Source organism: Salvelinus fontinalis, chromosome 22, assembly GCF_029448725.1.
Source record: "Salvelinus fontinalis isolate EN_2023a chromosome 22, ASM2944872v1, whole genome shotgun sequence".
Classification (NCBI taxonomy): Eukaryota; Metazoa; Chordata; class Actinopteri; order Salmoniformes; family Salmonidae; genus Salvelinus; species Salvelinus fontinalis.
This window is the reverse complement of record NC_074686.1, coordinates 14924553-14946585: the sequence shown is the minus strand read 5'-3', so window position 1 is coordinate 14946585 and position 22033 is coordinate 14924553. Positions and strand designations below refer to the sequence as shown.

The following is a 22033-nucleotide window of genomic DNA, read 5'->3' as shown; positions in this document are numbered from 1 at the left end:
GAGGGGGAAAAATCCAGAAAATCACATTGTAGGATTTTTTATGCATTTATTTGCAAATTATGGTGGAAAATAAGTATTTGGTCACCTACAAACAAGCAAGATTTCTGGCTCTCACAGACCTGTAACTTCTTCTTTAAGAGGCTCCTCTGTCCTCCACTTGTTACCTGTATTAATGGCACCTGTTTGAACTTGTTATCAGTATAAAAGACACCTCTCCACAACCTCAAAGTCACACTCCAAACTCCACTATGGCCAAGACCAAAGAGCTGTCAAAGGACACTAGAAACAAAGTTGTAGACCTGCACCAGGCTGGGAAGACTGAATCTGCAATAGGTAAGCAGCTTGGTTTGAAGAAATCAACTGTGGGAGCAATTATTAGGAAATGGAAGGCATACAAGACCACTGATAATCTCCCTCGATCTGGGGCTCCATGCAAGATCTCACCCCGTGGGGTCAAAATGATCACAAGAACGGTGAGCAAAAATCCCAGAACCACACGGGGGGACCTAGTGAATGACCTGCAGAGAGCTGGGACCAAAGTAACAAAGCCTACCATCAGCAAGGGCTTTGAAGATGAAACGTGGCTGGGTCTTTCAGCATGACTATGATCCCAAACACACCGCCCGGGCAACGAAGGAGTGGCTTCATAAGCATTTCAAGGTCCTGGAGTGGCCTAGCCAGTCTCCAGATCTCAACCCCATAGAAATCTTTGGAGGGAGTTGAAAGTCTGTGTTGCCCAGCAACAGCCCCAAAATATCACTGCTCTAGAGGAGATCTGCATGGAGGAATGGGCCAAAATACCAGCAACAGTGTGTGAAAACCTTGTGAAGACTTACAGAAAACGTTTGACCTCTGTCATTGCCAACAAAGGGTATATAACAAAGTATTGAGATAAACTTTTGTTATTGACCAAATACTTATTTTCCACCATAATTTGCAAATAAATTCATAAAAAATCCTACAATGTGATTTTCTGGATTTTTTTCCCTCATTTTGTCTGTCATAGTTGAAGTGTACCTATGATGAAAATTACAGGCCTCTCTCATCTTTTTAAGTGGGAGAACTTGCACAATTGGTGGCTGACTAAATACCTTTTTGCCCCACTGTATATGACACTATAATATCCAGATCTAAGTATATGATACTCTGACGTAGTTTACACCTGCTACTAACATGTGGCCTGATCATGGCCGGATTCGTTTATGTCAGGTGTTATCAGAAGGGTGTGTTACAGTCTGACCTGAGTCTGACCTTGTCTTGATGGATGTAGTCAGATACTGTTGCCTCCACATTATGGATATTGTATTCACACTAATGCTGATTTGGTCAGCAGGTAGTAGATTAAGTGTTTCTGATTGGCTGAGACATCAGCTGTTTGGCCAACACAGCACTTTCCTTGAGTTTACAGATCTGCTTGACACACACACGTGCACGTAAGTTAACTTCAGCTACGCCTTGTGTGTGTGGAGAGTGAGCGCTGTGTGATATGAATAATTTAGTGTGTTATTTGAAGGAAGCAGCTTCACTACATTAACCCTCTATCACCACACCACACTGACAGTCTGTATGATACAGTCACACACACACATACGCATGACACAGATTAGAGCAGGATGAGCAGCAACATAAACCCTCTCACCAGTGAGACTGACAGAACCATCATCATGACCATCATCATGGATGACGAGGAGCGGAGTGAAATGTAACCTCTGACCTCAACCCCCCCCCTCCCGACTAGAACTATTCTGTGGTTTTATAATCATTCAACCTTGATTCAATTCATTGCACCTTTATTCATCCCTCAGGAGCAATAAAGTGGGCAGGACACAAGCAGTAACCTGGCAACTCTGTCCATCCCTCTCTCTCTCTAGCTCAGCTAAAGGCCTTTGTGTCAGGTTAAATAGTTTTCCTTTCAGGCCAGGGAGAGAAATGTCATCCTTGTGTCTGTGCTAACATTCTCTTTCACCCTGTCACACTCTCTCACACACACTCAGCACGGCGCAGCAAGCATACTCTGTCACATGAACCTGATCTTGAGGGTCTCTGGGCCAGATGAAGAGAGTGATGACCTCACTTCCCTTAACACCTCTTTCTTTCTCTCCCCATCTTTCCTCACTATCTCTCGCTCTTTCACTCTCTGCTTTCTCCCACTGTCCCCCCCTCACACCCTCTCCCTTCTATTGATTGGTTGACATCACAGGTTTGACTTCCTGTTGTGATGGTTTCCGTGACACCCTGAAAACTATTGACAGTTATTTACCCCAGAATCACAATCAACACACACAGATACACCCCGGGGGCACCACATGTCTCTCCCAGTTTGAGTACCGGTAGCACTGCTGGAGGCTGACTGAAAAGGAAACCCTTCTCTACCAGACACCTGCATCTCTCTCTCACACAAGTGCACACGCTCACAAATACACACACACTTTCTTATGCACACACACACACACACGTACACACTCACGAACGTGCACACACACACAAACAGCTAAACAGTAGACATTGCAGCATACCTGGAGTCATTATCATGCAGAGCTACAAAGCATTGCAGTACTGCTCTGCTCTCTAATCTACTGTAGTGCTCTGTGCTCTAATCTAACAGTGCTCTAATCTACTACAGTGCTCTGTGCTCTAATCTACTACTGTGCTCTAATCTACTACAGTGCTCTGTGCTCTAATCTAACAGTGCTCTAATCTACTACAGTGCTCTGTGCTCTAATCTACTACAGTGCTCTAATCTACTGTAGTGCTCCGTACTCTAATCTAATACAGTGCTCTAATCTACTACAGTGCTCTGTGCTCTAATCTACTACAGTGCTCTAATCTACTGTAGTGCTCTGTACTCTAATCTAATACAGTGCTCTAATCTACTACAGTGCTCTGTGCTCTAATCTACTACAGTGCTCTGCTCCAAACTACTGTAGTGCTCTGTGCTCTAATCTGCTGCAGTGCTCTGTGCTCTAATCTTCTACAGTGCTGTACTTCAATGTGCTCTAATCTACTGTACATCTCTAGTTTGTGCATGCGTGCATGCGGGTGTGTGTGTGTGTGTGTGTCACGTGAGTACATGTGTTTGTGTCCTCTACATACACAGCATGTGAATTTGTCAGTTGAATGATAGGATCCTTGAACAGAATAAATCCGAACTCTTTTTCTACAGTATGCGTTCGCCAGTCACAAACATGGGACACACCTGACATCTAGTGGTCATGAGGATAAATGCACTCATGTATCAAATGTTCAGTCATAGTGGGACAACCATTTATATCAAAGATCTTTATAGGTCCCTGGCAGTAGGTTGTAAAACACTTTATTTTAGACCAAAATAAATCATCAAAGATCATCAAAATAAAAAACATGAACACAAAGAAAAAAACGTTATAAAACAGGAACATTGCTGTAATAAAACATTGGTAAGCCTAGTAACATGTTAATAACGCTCCATAAACAGTTAACAAGACATGAATAAACCTGAATAAGTACCTTAGTAGCACCACACTGATGCATAGAGAGATTGCTCTTGTATTGGCACCATCGTTATGAGAAAGTGTCCCCCGGACGTGGGGTCCTGATTTTGGTCTGGGTGTCATTGGTGTGGTCAGGTCTAGGGTGTGGTTATTCTATGATTGGGATGTAGTCAGGGTTAGCTGTTTACGGCATAGTTAGACTACGTTTGGGATGTAGTCAGGGTTAGCTGTTTACGGTATAGTTAGACTACGGTTGGGATGTAGTCAGGGTTAGCTGTTTACGGTATAGTTAGACTCCGGTTGGGATGTTGTCAGGGTTAGCTGTTTACGGTATAGTTAGACTACGGTTGGGATGTAGTCAGGGTTAGCTGTTTACGGTATAGTTAGACTACGGTTGGGATGTAGTCAGGGTTAGTTGTTTACGGTATAGTTAGACTACGGTTGGGATGTAGTCAGGGTTAGCTGTTTACGGTATAGTTAGACTACGGTTGGGATGTAGTCGGGGTTAGCTGTTTGCGGTATAGTTAGACTACGGTTGGGATGTAGTCGGGGTTAGCTGTTTACGGTATAGTTAGACTACGGTTGGGATGTAGTCAGGGTTAGCTGTTTACGGTATAGTTAGACTACGGTTGGGATGTAGTCAGGGTTAGCTGTTTACGGTATAGTTAGACTACGGTTGGGATGTAGTCAGGGTTAGCTGTTTACGGTGTAGTTAGACTATGGTTGGGATGTGGGTATGGTATGGTTGTGTTACGAGGTTAGGATTAAGACAGTGAGTAGGTGCTGATAGGGTGGGAGAGGTGGGGGGAGGATGGTGGGGAGGGATAGCGAAGGATGGGTGAGGAGGGGGAGGGATGTAGAGTGACTTGGGGGTGAGGTTTGTCCGAGTGGGGGGCTCTGGAGTGACCCCTGGGTGTAGGAAGCGGGGGGGAGGAGGGCTGGTAGGGCAGGTGATGGGAGGAGGAAGGGGAGGCAGCACTATGGTGGTGGGTGGAAGGATAATGGAAGGCGCTATGATGGGGTGAGGAGGGAGAGGACTGGTAATGGTGTGAAGCATGATGAGGGGAGACAGGCGTTCTCTGAGGAGAGGTAAAACGGAGGGAGCTGTAATGGGGGGAGGAGGGGTAGGAGTGGCGATGGGGGGAGGTGTGAGATTGATGATGAGGAGTAACGTGATTCTGAGAGACCTGTGAGTCTTTAATGGGGTTATAGTTCATGTTAGGGTTAGAGTTATTGGTATAGTTCCAGGAAGTCTTATTGGAGTTACTATTGGGCAGTATGTTAGGCTCAGAGTGATTCATAGCAGTAGCCATGCTGTGGTTGGTATAGTTAGTGGTGGTAGTATTACTGGTAGTAGTAGAGGGACCAGTCCCCTTCTTGTAGAGGAAGACGTTGTACTGCAGAGGTGGGCTGGCCTCGGGGCGGAGCTTAGCCTCTTTAGGGAGGAGCAACTGTAGACCAATGGTGACTCCATCCTGCTTTAGAAATATACAGGGTTGAGAGTCAGAAGAGGATAGACATTTATAGACTAGAGAAGATAGAAATAAGTTGGATAGACAGGGTAAGTGAGAAAGATAAAGAGAGTGATGGTTGAGATAGAGGGGAGAAATGGAGAACGAGGGTTAAGAAAGAGAGGTGTGCATGTGTGTGAAAAAACCAATTCAGTGGAGGCTGCTTAGGGGAGAACAGCTCCAATAATGGCTGGAACGAGCAAATGGCATCACACCATGTGTTTGCTGTGTTTCATACCATTACATTGATTCCACTCCAGCCATTATCATCAGCCCGTCCTCCCAAATTAAGGTGCCACCAACCTCCTGTGAGATTACGTTCTATTGGTTGCAAGAATTTTGTATAATATTTAAAATGAACAAAATGTAAGTTTTGAATCCGGCGTCGTTCTGTGTATCAGTTCATAAACCATGTGCCATGGAAATCTCTTCCCAACTAATTTTTTGGTCCTTAAATGAAACTGGTATACTTTATATATCACAATTTTCTTTAACCAAATATGGTCTTTAATGCAGGACTGACAGACAAGTTCACTACTTTTTCCCCCTTCCACTTTCTACCATTTTTGCAGTAATGCTGCAATTAGTTGGTTGTAATTTTGTGTAGAGCAGATTTTTGTTAGCTGCTTATGTGATTTAACTCCACCAGTCCTATTTATGATATAATTGACAAAGATTACACCTTTTTTATTATTATTTCAAAAGATAATGTTTTTTTTAATCTATTAGTATATTTGAGTTTAACCACATTACTTGTTGTAATATTTGTGCTGTTTTTTTCTGCTGGATTAAACTGAAATTGCAACCAACTTTCTACGGCTTGTTTTAAAAACAGCGATATTTGGGAGATGATTTCCTTTTCAAATAACCGAAAGGGAGAGGTTGTAATCTGAATAAAGGGAGAGGTTGTAATCGGAATAAAGGGAGAGGTTGTAATCTGAATAAAGTGAGAGGTTGTAATCTGAATAAAGGGAGAGGTTGTAATCTGAATAAAGGGAGAGGTTGTAATCTGAATAAAGGGAGAGGTTGTAATCTGAATAAAGGGAGAGGTTGTAATCTGAATAAAGGGAGCGGTTGTAATCTGAATAAAGGGAGAGGTTGTAATCTGAATAAAGGGAGCGGTTGTAATCTGAATAAAGGGAGAGGTTGTAATCTGAATAAAGGGAGAGGTAATCGGAATAAAGGGAGAGGTTGTGATCTGAATAAAGTGAGAGGTTGTAATCTGAATAAAGGGAGAGGTTGTAATCTGAATAAAGGGAGAGGTTGTAATCTGAATAAAGTGAGAGGTTGTAATCTGAATAAAGGGAGAGGTTGTAATCTGAATAAAGGGAGAGGTTGTAATCTGAATAAAGGGAGAGGTTGTAATCTGAATAAAGTGAGAGGTTGTAATCTGAATAAAGGGAGAGGTTGTAATCTGAATAAAGGGAGAGGTTGTAATCTGAATAAAGGGAGAGGTTGTAATCTGAATAAAGGGAGCGGTTGTAATCTGAATAAAGGGAGAGGTTGTAATCTGAATAAAGGGAGCGGTTGTAATCTGAATAAAGGGAAAAAGGCCATTCTTGAACATGGGGTGAGACATTTTATTAATTTGCTAGAGAACCAGTTTGGATTTAAGTATAACTTTTGTATGACTGACACCTTTAGTGAGAGGTCTAATGCTTTAATATTTAATTATTTCTGCCCTCCGAGTTCATATTCATTATATAAATAGGCCCGTTTCATTTTGTCTGGCTTGCCGTTCCAAATAAAATGGAATATAAGACCATAAGCAAATAGGTAAACTGGGATATGACTAAATAATTAATCAGGGTGATTTTTCCACAAATAGACAGGTATTTTTCTTTCCATGGTAGCATGATCTTGTCCATTTTTGCTAACTTTCTGTAAAAATGTATTGGTGTGAGATCATTTCTTTATTTCGGGATATGTATACCGAGTATGTCCACATCACCGTCAGACCATTTTATTAATAAACTACACGGTAATGTAACAGTTGTATTTTTTTGTGATCCAATACATAATATAATACATTTATCATAATTTGGTTTCAATCCAGAGGTTAGAAAAAGTATCTAGATCCTCTATGAGGCTGTGGGGGGATCCAAATTGTGGATTTAAAAGAAAACATGAATCATCAGTGTGCAATGACACTTTTGTTTTTAAGCCCTGGATTTCTAGGCCCTTGATATTGTTGGATATGATTTTAATAGTTAACATTTCGATGGCCATAATAAATAGATATGCCGATAGTGGACAACCTTGTTTTACTCCTCTTGACAGTTTAAAACTTTGAGAAGTAACCATTATTTACCATTTTACACCTAGAGTTACTATACATGACTTTAACCCATTTTATATTAGATTCTCCAAAATTGAAACGTTCCAGGCATTTATATATAAACTCCAGTCATACTTTATCAAAAGCCTTTTCAAAGTCAGGCCTGGTTTCCAAGATATTTTATAGTGTTCTATTGTTTCCAGTACTTGTCTTATATTATCTTCAATGTATAGTCCATGTGAAAGACCTGTCTGATTAGAATTAATAATATCAGACAAAACCTTTTTAATTCTATGCGCTATACATTTTGCTAGAATTTTGGCATCACACCACTGAAGTGTAAGGGGCCTCCAATATTTTAAATGGACTGTGTGTGTGTGCTTATTAAAGTGTTAATAAAGCCATGCACAATGAGCCAGAGAAAGCTGAGCGAGAGAGAGAAAGGTAGAGAACAATAAAGGTAAAGGGATAGGGCCATTCCAGGAACACACAGGGACCAGCTAATTTAAAGTTACAAAGTTTTATTCCAACAACTCTGGTTCCGATGCTATAATGATGTGTTCTACCCCCAAAAATACCAACCCCTGAATTTCATCAAAGGGTTATAACCCACATCAATAGAAACCATAAATATATCAATGTTAGCAAGCCAGGCAACACAGTAACTTTACATGAAACCTATACATATTCACTGGATCATATCAAACATCAAAGTATCTCAACTGTTTTTCTTGTCATTTCTCAACAGTTTTTCTTGTATTTCTAGTTAATCTTGTTTATAATGATTTTCCATAAAGAATTGTTTTAGTAGAAAACAGCAATGCATGCAGACAAAAAGAAGGGTAAAGATCTGAAATGGCACCCTATTCCCTACATAGTGCACTACTTTTGACCAGAGCTCTAGCCAAAAGTGGTGCACAGTAAAGGGAATAGGGTGTTATTTTTGACGCAGACTTAAGGCAGACAGTGGGAGAAGGGAGGACAGCAGTAAAGGGTCAGAGATGAGAGCAGGACATTGTGGGAGAGGAGAGTTTGTCCAGCCAGAGACAGTTTAGTTCAGGATTGCTACAGTGATGCAGCTAGGTGTAGCAAGGAAGGAGTAGCATCACCCCCATGTGGTCAGTAGTGGTGCAACATGTTGTTATGTAAGGGATATAGTATAGGACAGTACAGTATAGTATACTGTAGTATAGTTGTGTTTTCGTCCTTTTAGCTCCTAGTGGAGTCAAGGGGCTCAACAGTCCCTCTCCAGAGATAGTATAGTAGATATATGGAGTATTATGTGCATGGTGGTATTACATTAATCATAATAATAATTTAGTATATGATGTTGGAGGGGGAGGAGCTTGCCTCCTCCCTATTTACCTCCTGGTCTGCGTTAGGGGTGTGGTCAGAGGAGTGGGCAGGGCGGTTGTTAATATGTTTCGGCGAATGAGAGTTGGCGATGTTCAGAGACTCCTCCCCTTGAGTGAATTGAGACTTTACAGGGTCCTCCATTTTCTGAGGGTCATCCTGTGGAACAACACACACAGACAAACCCACGTTACACACACACGTTAGACACACATGCATACATTACATCCAGTGGAGGCTGCTGATGAGAGGACGGCTCATAATAATGTCTGGAACGATGTGAATGGAATGGCATCAAACACATGGAAACCATGGAAACCATGTGTTTGATGTATTTGATACCATTCCACTTATTCCGTTCCAGACATTACTTCAAGCCTGTCCTCCTCAATTAAGGTGCCACCAATCTCCTGTACTACATACACAAATGTCATACACACACATATTGACACATACGTTACATACACAAACATTGATTGTCTGATGGCAGACATATGAAGGTCGTGAGGACAGTACAGTAACTGGGTCAGCTAGCAGAGACCAGTCATTCTTTATGAGTTAGAAAGTGTGTGTGTGAGTGTGTGCATGCATGAGTGTATGAGCCTGTGTGTCAGGGGAGTTCATTTGGGTTCGCTCTAAATTCAAATTTAATTCAATAAACCTACAACCTATGTGCTGGGTGCCCCCCTTTCTGCCAAAGCCACATTTACTCTGTTTAAATCAATGTTGGTTTGTTAAATGGAGCTGGAGATGGGGAGGCTGCTGTGTGGAAGCAAAGGGACCAACGTGCCTAACCCTAATGCTGCCAGTCGTAAACAAGGAGAAGGAGGAAAAGCCTAGAAGACAAAATGTCTGCCCTACCCCTATCCACAGGGGGAGAGGAAGAAGCACTGTAGCCCATAATGTCTGCCCTACCCCTATCCACAGGGGGAGAGGAAGAAGCACTGTAGCCCATAATGTCTGCCCTACCCCTATCCACAGGGGGAGAGGAAGAAGCACTGTAGCCCATAATGTCCGCCCTACCCCTATCCACAGGGGGAGAGGAAGAAGCACTGTAGCCCATAATGTCTGCCCTACCCCTATCCACAGGGGGAGAGGAAGAAGCACTGTAGCCCATAATGTCTGCCCTACCCCTATCCACAGGGGGAGAGGAAGAAGCACTGTAGCCCATAATGTCTGCCCTACCCCTATCCACAGGGGGAGAGGAGGAAGCTCTGTAGCCCATCATGTCTGCCCTACCCCTATCCACAGGGGGAGAGGAAGAAGCACTGTAGCCCATCATGTCTGCCCTACCCCTATCCACAGGGGGAGAGGAAGAAGCACTGTAGCCCATAATGTCTGCCCTACCCCTATCCACAGGGGGAGAGGAAGAAGCACTGTAGCCCATAATGTCTGCCCTACCCCTATCCACAGGGGGAGAGGAGGAAGCTCTGTAGCCCATCATGTCTGCCCTACCCCTATCCACAGGGGGAGAGGAAGAAGCACTGTAGCCCATCATGTCTGCCCTACCCCTATCCACAGGGGGAGAGGAAGAAGCACTGTAGCCCATAATGTCTGCCTTACCCCTATCCACAGGGGGAGAGGAAGAAGCACTGTAGCCCATAACGTCTGCCTTACCCCTATCCACAGGGGGAGAGGAAGAAGCACTGTAGCCCATAATGTCTGCCTTACCCCTATCCACAGGGGGAGAGGAAGAAGCACTGTAGCCCATAACGTCTGCCTTACCCCTATCCACAGGGGGAGAGGAAGAAGCACTGTAGCCCATAATGGCTGCCCTACCCCTATCCACAGAGGAGAGGAAGAAGCACTGTAGCCCATAATGTCTGCCTTACCCCTATCCACAGGGGGAGAGGAAGAAGCACTGTAGCCCATAACGTCTGCCTTACCCCTATCCACAGGGGAGAGGAAGAAGCACTGTAGCCCATCATGGCTGCCCTACCCCTATCCACAGAGGAGAGGAAGAAGCACTGTAGCCCATAATGGCTGCCCTACCCCTATCCACAGAGGAGAGGAAGAAGCACTGTAGCCCATAATGTCTGCCTTATCCCTAGTAACCACAGAGGAGAGGAAGAAGCACTGTAGCCCATAATGTCTGCCTTACCCCTAGTAACCACAGGGGGAGAGGAAGAAGCACTGTAGCCCATAATGTCTGCCTTACCCCTAGTAACCACAGAGGAGAGGAAGAAGCACTGTAGCCCATAATGTCTGCCTTACCCCTAGTAACCACAGAGGAGAGGAAGAAGCACTGTAGCCCATAATGTCTGCCTTACCCCTAGTAACCACAGAGGAGAGGAAGAAGCACTGTAGCCCATAATGTCTGCCTTACCCCTAGTAACCACAGAGGAGAGGAAGAAGCACTGTAGCCCATAATGTCTGCCTTACCCCTAGTAACCACAGAGGAGAGGAAGAAGCACTGTAGCCCATAATGTCTGCCTTACCCCTAGTAACCACAGGGGGAGAGGAAGAAGCACTGTAGCCCATAATGTCTGCCTTACCCCTAGTAGCCACAGAGGAGAGGAAGAAGCACTGTAGCCCATAATGTCTGCCTTACCCCTAGTAACCACAGAGGAGAGGAAGAAGCACTGTAGCCCATAATGTCTGCCTTATCCCTAGTAACCACAGAGGAGAGGAAGAAGCTCTGTGGCCCATAATGTCTGCCTTACCCCTAGTAACCACAGAGGAGAGGAAGAAGCACTGTAGCCCATAATGTCTGCCTTACCCCTAGTAACCACAGAGGAGAGGAAGAAGCTCTGTGGCCCATAATGTCTGCCTTACCCCTAGTAACCACAGAGGAGAGGAAGAAGCACTGTAGCCCATAATGTCTGCCTTACCCCTAGTAACCACAGAGGAGAGGAAGAAGCACTGTAGCCCATAATGTCTGCCTTACCCCTAGTAACCACAGAGGAGAGGAAGAAGCACTGTAGCCCATAATGTCTGCCTCATCCCTAGTAACCACAGAGGAGAGGAAGAAGCACTGTAGCCCATAATGTCTGCCTTATCCCTAGTAACCACAGAGGAGAGGAAGAAGCACTGTAGCCCATAATGTCTGCCTTATCCCTAGTAACCACAGAGGAGAGGAAGAAGCACTGTAGCCCATAATGTCTGCCTTATCCCTAGTAACCACAGAGGAGAGGAAGAAGCACTGTAGCCCATAATGTCTGCCTTACCCCTATCCACAGGGGGAGAGGAAGAAGCACTGTAGCCAGTAATGGTTGCCAAGCTGAACTGGAGGTTAGCTGGGTTACGTACAGTTTGCAGTTTCCTGCTTGGTAAGGTTAAAGCCTATCCAGCTGGGGAAACTGGCCACTGTTGTGCTTCTGCTTACCTGACAGTAAGGGTGTCTAGGCTTATACTCCCAGATGTAGCTGCTTTTCGCTCTCTGCAGGTGGAAATCACATCTTAAAGGGGAACAGTGTGTGTGTGTGTGTGTGTGTGTGTGTGCGCGCGCGCGCGCACGTGCGTGTGCGTGTGTCTGACAGACACATTCTATAGACAGACAGACTAATGGACTGAGACAGACTGACACACATCTAGCCAGGGTTAGGGCTTAAGGTTAGGGTCAGTCAAAGGTTAGAGGTCAGGGGTTATAGGTCAGGAGTTAGTTACCTGACAGATAATGTTGTCATAGTAAGCCAGATTGTGAGCGTGGGGTTGAGGGGGGGGCGGGGGGGAGTCACACAGCTTCCTTACGTTGGCATGGGAACCATCTTGCGCCGTGGAAACAGAGAAGCCATCTATCTGCATCTCGCTGTGTGGACGGTATAGACTGGAGCGAGGGAAGGAGGAGAGGACAGAGGGATGGGACAGAGGGGTGGGACAGAGGTGTGGGACAGAGGGGTGGGACAGAGGGATGGGACAGAGGGATGGGACAGAGGGATGGGACAGAGGGATGGGACAGAGGGGTGGGACAGAGGGATGGGACAGAGGGATGGGACAGAGGGGTGGGACAGAGGGATGGGACAGAGGGATGGGACAGAGGGATGGGACAGAGGGGTGGGACAGAGGGATGGGACAGAGGGGTGGGACAGAGGGGTGGGACAGAGGGATGGGACAGAGGGGTGGGACAGAGGTGTAGGACAGAGGGATGGGACAGAGGGATGGGACAGAGGGATGGGACAGAGGGATGGGACAGAGGGATGGGACAGGGGTGGGACAGAGGGGTGGGACAGAGGGATGGGACAGAGGGATGGGACAGAGGGATGGGACAGAGGGATGGGACAGAGGGATGGGACAGAGGGGTGGGACAGAGGTGTAGGACAGAGGGATGGGACAGAGGGATGGGACAGAGGGATGGGACAGAGGGATGGGACAGAGGGATGGAACAGAGGGATGGGACAGAGGGGTGGGACAGAGGGATGGGACAGAGGGGTGGAGAACAGGTGTGGGACAGAGGGGTGGGACAGAGGTGTGGGACAGAGGGATGGGACAGAGGGATGGGACAGAGGGATGGGACAGAGGGATGGGACAGAGGTGTGGGACAGAGGGATGGGACAGAGGTGAGAGTTGTGGGAGAGAGGTGTTGGGGAAAGAGGGTTGGGACAGAGGGATGGAACAGAGGGATGGGACAGAGGGATGGGACAGAGGTGAGAGTTGTGGGAGAGAGGTGTTGGGGAAAGAGGGTTGGGACAGAGGAATGGGACAGAGGTGTGGGAGAGAGGTGTTGGGGAAAGAGGGTTGGGACAGAGGAATGGGACAGAGGAATGGGACAGAGGAATGGGACAGAGGAATGGGACAGAGGTGTGGGACAGAGGTGTGGGGGAAAGAGGGTTAGGGGAAGAGATGGATTTTCATTGATGTGACAAACGTGTCATGTACAAGCCTTTTATACTGTCAAATATAAATTGTTTAATAAATAAGGCCTCTCTCTCCCCCTTTCTCTCTCTCTGAATGTAATGGTTAAACCCTCGGACTGAACAACATGTTATCTCAGACACACACACACTGTCACACACACACTGTCAGGCTGGTCTATGTTCAGCTGATGAACAGTTATTACTGCTGCATCAATGTCTGGCCTTCCTCACTAGTTATAACCATAACTCTCTGTATCTCTCTTCCCCTCTCTTTCTCGGTAGCTCTCTTCCCCTCTCTTTCTATGTAGCTCTCTTCCCCTCTCTTTCTATGTAGCTCTCTTCCCCTCTCTTTCTCTGTATCTCTCTTCCCCTCTTTCTCTGTATCTCTCTTCCCCTCTCTTTCTATGTAGCTCTCTTCCCCTCTCTTTCTATGTAGCTCTCTTCCCCTCTCTTTCTATGTATCTCTCTTCCCCTCTCTTTCTATGTAGCTCTCTTCCCCTCTCTTTCTCTGTATCTCTCTTCCCCTCTTTCTCTCTAGCTCTCTTCCCCTCTCTTTCTATGTAGCTCTCTTCCCCTCTCTTTCTATGTAGCTCTCTTCCCCTCTCTTTCTATGTATCTCTCTTCCCCTCTCTTTCTATGTAGCTCTCTTCCCCTCTCTTTCTCTGTATCTCTCTTCCCCTCTTTCTCTGTATCTCTCTTCCCCTCTCTTTCTATGTAGCTCTCTTCCCCTCTCTTTCTATGTAGCTCTCTTCCCCTCTCTTTCTATGTAGCTCTCTTCCCCTTTCATTCTATGTATCTCTCTTCCCCTCTCTTTCTATGTAGCTCTCTTCCCCTCTCTTTCTCTGTATCTCTCTTCCCCTCTTTCTCTGTATCTCTCTTCCCCTCTCTTTCTATGTAGCTCTCTTCCCCTCTCTTTCTATGTAGCTCTCTTCCCCTCTCTTTCTATGTAGCTCTCTTCCCCTTTCATTCTATGTAGCTCTCTTCCCCTCTCTTTCTATGTATCTCTCTTCCCCTCTCTTTCTATGTAGCTCTCTTCCCCTCTCTTTCTATGTAGCTCTCTTCCCCTCTCTTTCTATGTAGCTCTCTTCCCCTCTCTTTCTCTGTATCTCTCTCGCAGATATATTTTTTTTCACTTGAGTTTATTTAGTATTTTCTTAACTCTATTTATTGAACTGCATTGTTGGTTAAGGGCTTGTAAGAAAGCATTTCACGGTGAGGTCTACACTCTCTTTCTCTCTCTCTTAGACACACACTGACCTGCGTTTGCGGAGTCGCCTGTTCTCAATCCTCAGGCGGTGGAGTCGTTTGGCGAAGAAGACGATGATGATGATGAGTAGGATGAGGGTCGTAGAGGCCACACCCACTACCACACACAGCACCTGGAAGTCTGTCACCACCCAATCACAACGAGAGCCCTTGTTCCACATATAGTCCTGGACATTACATCTAGCGAGAGGCAGGGGAGACAGGCAGTAGAATTCAGGAAGTATTTGTGTCTCTAAAACAAACTGCCGCGCTATCTGACGATTGTTGTTACAAAGCAATGTACAGTTATGAGTTGATGTACTGCTACTGTAGAAAAACAGAAACGTTGGATGTTCTAAGTCCTCAGCAATGCTTAAAGCACATCAGGAGACCACTATTGAGGTTTGGGACATTTTTCATTTGATTTACATTTTTGCATGTAGTTACCCTTTAATTGCAGTGCTCACCTAGAGGCTGTTTTTAGCAGTGTTTTTGGAGTGCACATGAGACGGTAGAGTTTGCAAAACTCATTCCATCTTCCTCATTCCAAAATTCCATCTAACACTAGCTTTTTCATTAGCATCATCGCTAACATTCCATCCAACACTAGCTTTTTCATTAGCACCATCGCTAACAGCTACACAAAGTGGTAAAGGGATTCTTGTTGCCTCTTCAGAAAGTTGCAGGAAATACGAATCACTGATGCATTCTGTTCATGTCTTACTATAAACTTCGGCAAATTAATACATTTTCAATACATTTATTTGATTCCCTACTAAGTTCAATACATTTTTGAATATTGTTGAATTCTGTTTTAATGTCTGGATTCCGTGATTCAGTCCTTGTTCTCTGCATCTCAGAATGTATAGGGCCCTACATGTGTCTGTCCTAGGTTAGATCAGAAGTCTGTCCAGTAATTACGAGAGAATCAGCCCAGACTAGTCCTATAATAAGATCAACTGGATCAGAGAGGGTGTGTGTGTTTCTGTGTTTGACATGTGGACGGGGAGGTTCAGGTTGGGTAAGGACATATGGACCCCCCTTGGCCTTCCCATACACTCCTAATCCGTCAAGGACCCTGCTGAGAAGGCTTGTGGCCCTGCATGTTTGTATATGTTTGTCAGTGGGGTGTCTATCTGTCCTCTTTTCTGGTTTTGTTAGAAAGACACCAGCCGTATATTGTTCTGTAGTATACAAACAACTAAGCGTGCCCCCACCCACATTATTGTACATGTATTTCGTTCCACTGATGATTGTGCAAAATTACCTGCAGAATGCTCCTATTCCCGTAGCGATGGTACAAACTCCTCTGTTGTAGCAGAAGTCAGGCTGTGTGTCACACTGAGACACACACTCACCCCCGACCTCTGACCTCACAAAGCCCAAACCACACCCATCTGACCCCTGAGGAGGGGAAGGAGGGGGGGATTGAGACTGAGAGGGGGGCTGAGACTGAGAGGGTGGCTGGGGGTCATCATTGTCAGGGGTAACATTGAGGACAGGGGAGCCAGTGAGCGATGGGTTTTCATCCTCCATGTCTGTCGGAGGGGTCAGGGTCGGATCAGGGTCAAGGGTTGAATCTATGGTGGAGAGTTTGTCGTCGGGGGACAGGTAGTCGTAGAAATCTGACAGAGTCCAGGCTGTGGGGTCTCCCGCCCGCTGCTGCAGGGGCTGAACTACAGCCGTCAGCCAATCAGAATCAGACGAGAGGTCAGGGGTCAAGGGGCGGTCAGGGTTATGGAACTCCACCTTGATGATATCATCTGAGCGTTCCTGAGATTCCTCGCCAGTTAGCTCTTCTCTGATTGGCTGATCGTCCTGTTCAGTGAAGTCCAAGTGGGAGTGTCTTCTGTGAGAGGTTTTACGTTTGATGGCGCTGAGAGGAAGTCCAGCCGCTAGTCCTAACCCTAAACCAATCAGCTCTGCTGAGTCATCACCGATAAGCACCGCCCTTTCTACAGCGGAGAAAGATGATTGGCTGTGCTGGACTTCCGTCTTGCTGACAGTGGTCAATGAGAGTTCTCCTGTCAGGTCAATCAGAAACAACAAATAGATCAGGACACACCCACACATACACAGGAGACAGACAACACCATTGCAATGGATTTTATTCACTTCGCAGCCATGATCATTCAAAATCCAGAGTACCGGGATAGGAAGCTGATGTGCTCAATTAAAATGAATGGAAAACTGCTCTCCCTCCATCTATACTGTGAAGCAGAAGCTGTGTGTCAGTGTGGATTAGGAGCAGTGATGTTCTAACATGCTCTACTGACCACAGAGGAAATTAGATTAGGATTACAGCTATAGGTTAAACACTGACCATGTAGAAATACTCACAGCAATCTACTGACGGACACCACAGGAGAGGAGAAGAGTGGAAAGGAGAGGAGAGGAGCAGAAAGAAGAGGAGCAAAAAGGAGAGGAGAGGAGCAGAAAGAAAAGGAGCAGAAAGGAGAGGAGAGGAGCGGAAAGGAGAGGAGCAAAAAGGAGAGGAGAGGAGCAGAAAGAAAAGGAGCAGAAAGGAGAGGAGCAGGAAGGAGAGGAGCGGAAAGGAAAGGAGAGGAGCAGAAAGAAGAGGAGCAGAAAGGAGAGGAGAGGAGCAGAAAGAAGAGGAGCAGAAAGGAGAGGAGTGGAAAGGAGAGGAGCAGAAAGAAGAGGAGCAGAAAGGAGAGGAGAGGAGCAGAAAGAAGAGGAGCAGAAAGGAGAGGAGCGGAAAGGAGAGGAGAGGAGCAGAAAGAAGAGGAGCAGGAAGGAGAGGAGCGGAAAGGAGAGGAGAGGAGCAGAAAGAAGAGGAGCAGAAAGGAGAGGAGCAGAAAGGAGAGGAGCGGAAAGGAGAGGAGAGGAGCAGAAAGAAGAGGAGCAGAAAGGAGAGGAGAGGAGCGGAAAGAAGAGGAGCAGAAAGGAGAGGAGAGCAGCAGAAAGAAGAGGAGGAGAAAGGAGAGGAGAGGAGCAGAAAGAAGAGGAGCAGAAAGGAGAGGAGCGGAAAGGAGAGGAGAGGAGCCGAAAGAAGAGGAGCAGAAAGGAGAGGAGAGGAGCGGAAAGAAGAGGAGCAGAGAGGAGAGGAGCAGAAAGAAGAGGAGCAGAAAGGAGAGGAGCATAAAGAAGAGGAGCAGAAAGGAGAGGAGCGGAAAGGAGAGGAGCCGAGAGGAGAAATTGATGGACATGCCACTACACATAGTTTGTTACCATAGTAACAGATCTGTAGCCATAGAAACAGGGCTCTGACTACGGTAACCAGGTTGGCTTGGCTGTGATTGGTCAGAGCTCAGTCCCAACAACCTCTCCTGGCAGGAGAGCACAGGATCATGGGCAGCTATACCGGTTGGCCACTAACACACACACATAATATGAGTGTGTGTGCTTGTGTTGACGGTAATACATTGTGACAGAATGTTGCTCTCTGGGGCCACAGGGCAGATGGACCTCACAGGGTGGGTCCACCCACATTCCAATACGCAGTACACACGCACGCACGCACGCACACACACACACACACACACACACACACACACACACACACACACACACACACACACACACACACACACACACACACACACACACACACACACACACACACACACACACACACACACACACACACACACACACAATTCAAATTCCTTATCTCTTCTACACTAATGTTTGATCAACTCCAACTGTGTTTGTATTTGTGTTTGTGCACACACGTGCACGGGCATTCAAGTGTGTGCACGTGTGCACGCTTGTCTTGTGTCAGTGCGTGTGTGTGTGTGTGTGTGTGTGTGTGTGTGTGTGTGTGTGTGTGTGTGTGTGTGTGTGTGTGTGTGTGTGTGTGTGTGTGTGTGTGTGTGTGTGTGTGTGTGTGTGTGTGTGTGTGTGTGTGTGTGTTTATTATCTGGGACAGCAGTTGCCCGTTGGCAAAACAACATCAGTGATCAATAAAGAAGCTATCAGCTGATCGATTACACTCTGTGATGTATCAGAGTTACCAGAGCCAGAGTTCATTACTAGCAGTAATAGACAGAAAAAACACTCATTCCATACTATATTCCAAAGTCAGCGACACTTTCAGACAAAATAATGACATGCTGAAGATAATGGATTTTATAGTCTCTCTCTCTCTCTCTCTCTCTGTTGAGCCCACATTTCCAGACGTTTGAGGTGCAATAGTGAACAGACACACACACAGACACACACATAAACACACACACAGACACACACATAAACACAGACACACAAATAAACACACACACAGACACACAGACACACACACACACACACACACACACACACACACACACACACACACACAGCTGTGTTCTTACCGTGAGCAGACAGAGAGAGGAGGAGAGACAGCATTAACGACCAACTCCACGACCAGCTCTCCCAGCGCGCCATACCACCGTCCTCCGACACACCGCGCTACACACACTGGTACACACACACATGCACCAGGACACACACACACACCAGACCCAGTTACTCAGCAGCACAGACTCCTTCAGACGCGGAGTGTGTCAGTGTCTGTCTGTCTGTCTGTCTGTCTGTCTGTCTGTCTGTCTGTCTGTCTGTGTGTGTGTGTGTGTGTGTGTGTGTCTGTGTCTGTGTCTGTGTCTGTGTGTGTGTGTGTGTGTGTGTGTGTGTGTGTGTGTGTGTGTGTGTGTGTGTGTGTGTGTGTGTGTGTGTGTGTGTGTGTGTGTGTGTGTGTGTGTTTGTGTCTGTCAGTGTGTGTGTGTATGAGTATGTGTGAGTGTGTGTGTAGCAGTGGTAATCCAAGCATAAATCCTCTCTGTGTTCAGATCTGTTACCGGTGAGATGGCTGCTCTGTCTCTGGTCTGGGGTCGTTCTGCTCCACTGTCTGTTCCTCTGTCTGTTGGTTTAGTCTCTTCCTCCCTCTGTTGGTTTAGTCTGCTCCTCCCTCTGTTGGTTTAGTCCGTTCCCCCCTCTGTTGGTTTAGTCCGTTCCTCCCTCTGTTGGTTTAGTCTCTTCCTCCCTCTGTTGGTTTAGTCCGCTCCTCCCTCTGTTGATTTAGTCTGTTCCCCACTCTGTTGGTTTAGTCCGTTCCCACCTCTGTTGGTTTAGTCTGTTCCCCCCTCTGTTGGTTTAGTCCGTTCCCCCCACTGTTGGTTTAGTCCATTCCTCCCTAGGTTGGTTTAGTCTGTTCCTCCCTCTGTTGGTTTAGTCCGTTCCTCCCTCTGTTGGTTAAGTCCGTTCACCCTTCTGTTGGTTTAGTCAGTTCCTCCCTCTGTTGATTTAGTCCCTTCCTCCCTCTGTTGGTTTAGTCCGTTCCCCCCTCTGTTGGTTTAGTCCGTTCCCCCCTCTGTTGGTTTAGTCCGTTCCTCCCTCTGCTGGTTTAGTCCCTTCCTCCCTCTGTGATTTAGTCCGTTCCTCCCTCTGTGGGTTTAGTCCGTTCCTCCTTCTGTGGGTTTAGTCCGTTCCTCCCTCTGTGGGTTTAGTCCGTTCCTCCCTCTGTTGGTTTAGTCTGTTCCTCCCTCTGTTGGTTTAGTCTGTTCCTCCCTCTGTGATTTAGTCCGTTCCGCCCTCTGCTGGTTTAGTCTGTTCCTCTGTCTGTTGATTTAGTCCGTTCCTCCCTCTGTTGGTTTAGTCCGTTCCTCCCTCTGTTGGTTTAGTCTGTTCCTCTGTCTGTTGATTTAGTCCGTTCCTCCCTCTGTTGGTTTAGTCTGTTCCTCCGTCTGTTGGTTTAGTCTGTTCCTCTGTCTGTTCGTTTAGTCTGTTCCTCTGTCTGTTGGTTTAGTCTATTCCTCTGGGTTTCTTTCTGTTAGCGGCTCCCATCACCCTGAATAGAAGAGAGGTCCTCCACCTGCTAAGCACACACCCACAAGACATAGACACACACATAGAGACGGTGCTGACTGGATTCTGATTGTAATCCCCCGGTTTGAGACGGCAGACACTCTGCTAAGCCTTTGTGACTAAGATGCTGTGTGACACTGTGTGTGTGACGCTGTGTGTGGAGCTGTGTGTGTGACGCTGTGTGTTTGACGCTGTGTGTGACGCTGTGTGAAAAGTTCTCTCTCACCACTCCCCATCTTTTTCTTCTCCCCATTTTTTTCTGTAATCTCTGTGTGTGTGTGTTTGTTACTGGGGTGAAGGGGGTTGAAATGAGGGGACTCTAATCCTCTTAGAGATTTTGGAGGTCTGGGTTCCTTCCCCTCTAACCTCACCCTTACCTCTCTCCTTCCTTCCCCATCCCTTACCCTTCCTCCTTACCTCTTTCCTTCCTTTACCATCCCTTACCCTTCCTCCCTCTTTACTTCTCTCCTTCCCCATCTTTTACCCTCCCTCCCTCCTTACTTCTCTCCTTCCTTCCCCATCCATTACCCCCTCCAAATCTCTCTCCTTCCTTCCCCATCCCTTTCCCTTCCCCCCTCCCTTCCCCTTCCTCCCTCACCAATGTGTCGGAGGAAACACAGTACACCTGGCGACCATGTCAGCGTGCGTAGTGCCCGGCCCGCCAAAGGAGTCACCAGTGTGCAATGGCACAAGAACATCTCTGCAGGCCAAAGCCAGACGATGCTGGGCCAATTGTGCGCTGCCCCATGGATCTCCCGTTCGCGACCGGCTGTGACAGAGCCTGGACTTGACCCAGGATCTCTAGTGGCACAGCTAGCACTGCGATGCAGTGCCTTAGACCACCGCGATGCAGTGCCTTAGACCACTGCGATGCAGTGCCTTAGACCACTGCGCCACTCGGGAGGCCCTGATATTATTATTTTCATATACCAAGAACATAAAACACTTGGGTTGTAAAGCCCAACATGTTGAGAAGCTGAGCTGCAGACTTCGATACAAGAGCCACATCAACAGGAAAACATATGGCTTCATTTAAAACATCTATAGGCACTACAAACTGAAGTCATATGAAGTAGATAGGATTTGTTTAGGTCTGCAAATGAATTCATGTTGAATCTGATAGCAATATGTTGATGTTTGTATCGGTAAGAAATTAAGAATACAAAACAAGATTCATCCCGTGGACCAGAGTGGTGATCCCTGAGATATACCATGTCTTAGTCTTTCCCTCAAACAGAAACAGGGTGTTCCTTTACATCTAGCCAGTGGGCATTTTAGCATGTAAATCTTGGTGGTGCGAAACAAAAAGGATGCCAATACACAACATAACATTCATTTTACTATAACGGTGACAAACGGTGCCCACAAACTGTTAGGGCCTACATAAAGCTGTCCCATCAGCAGTCCCAAAATGTTACCACACACCTGGCTATCAGGGGAGCGTTGCCTGGCAGCGAAACAGTTCATTCAGCCTCATTTACTACCTTTAAAAGCACTGCTGTTACGGCTGACATAGTTAAACAAATGTGGTTTCTACTGATAATTGAGATGTACAAACTGTGGCATAAGGGAACGACAAACGGA

General features: G+C 46.5%; 1 protein-coding gene across 3 annotated transcripts; it reads right to left on the bottom strand.

The window, feature by feature from the left end:
- Positions 1-7763: 7763 nt before the first annotated feature.
- On the bottom strand, positions 7764-20584 carry LOC129819925 (chondroitin sulfate proteoglycan 5-like). 3 transcript variants are annotated; one of them, XM_055876626.1, is made up of 6 exons: positions 19444-20582; positions 18961-19066; positions 15918-16674; positions 14663-14851; positions 12303-12378; positions 7764-8771 (listed from the first exon to the last, which is right to left on the bottom strand). In XM_055876626.1, the coding sequence occupies exons 2-6, from the start codon at positions 19031-19033 to the stop codon at positions 8577-8579; spliced, it is 1290 nt and encodes a 429-aa protein (XP_055732601.1). In that variant the 5' UTR covers positions 19034-19066; positions 19444-20582; the 3' UTR covers positions 7764-8576. The 3 variants fall into 3 exon arrangements, with proteins under 3 accessions (XP_055732601.1, XP_055732602.1, XP_055732603.1); XM_055876627.1 differs by lacking the exon at positions 19444-20582 and having other exon boundaries at positions 18961-19436; XM_055876628.1 differs by lacking the exon at positions 12303-12378 and having other exon boundaries at positions 8646-8771; positions 19444-20584.
- Between the last annotated feature and the right edge of the window lie 1449 nt (positions 20585-22033).

What these genes read in the sequence shown, in the direction of transcription:
- LOC129819925 (XM_055876626.1), bottom strand. Translation starts at nt 19,033, where the DNA reads ATGGCGCGCTGGGAGAGCTGGTCGTGGAGTTGGTCGTTAATGCTGTCT. An exon ending in CCTCTCTCTGTCTGCTCACG is followed by an intron (nt 16,675 to 18,960) that starts GTAAGAACACAG and finishes TTGACCTGACAG; the next exon opens with GAGAACTCTCATTGACCACT. An exon ending in AAGATGGTTCCCATGCCAAC is followed by an intron (nt 8,772 to 12,302) that starts GTAAGGAAGCTG and finishes GTTGTTCCACAG; the next exon opens with GATGACCCTCAGAAAATGGA.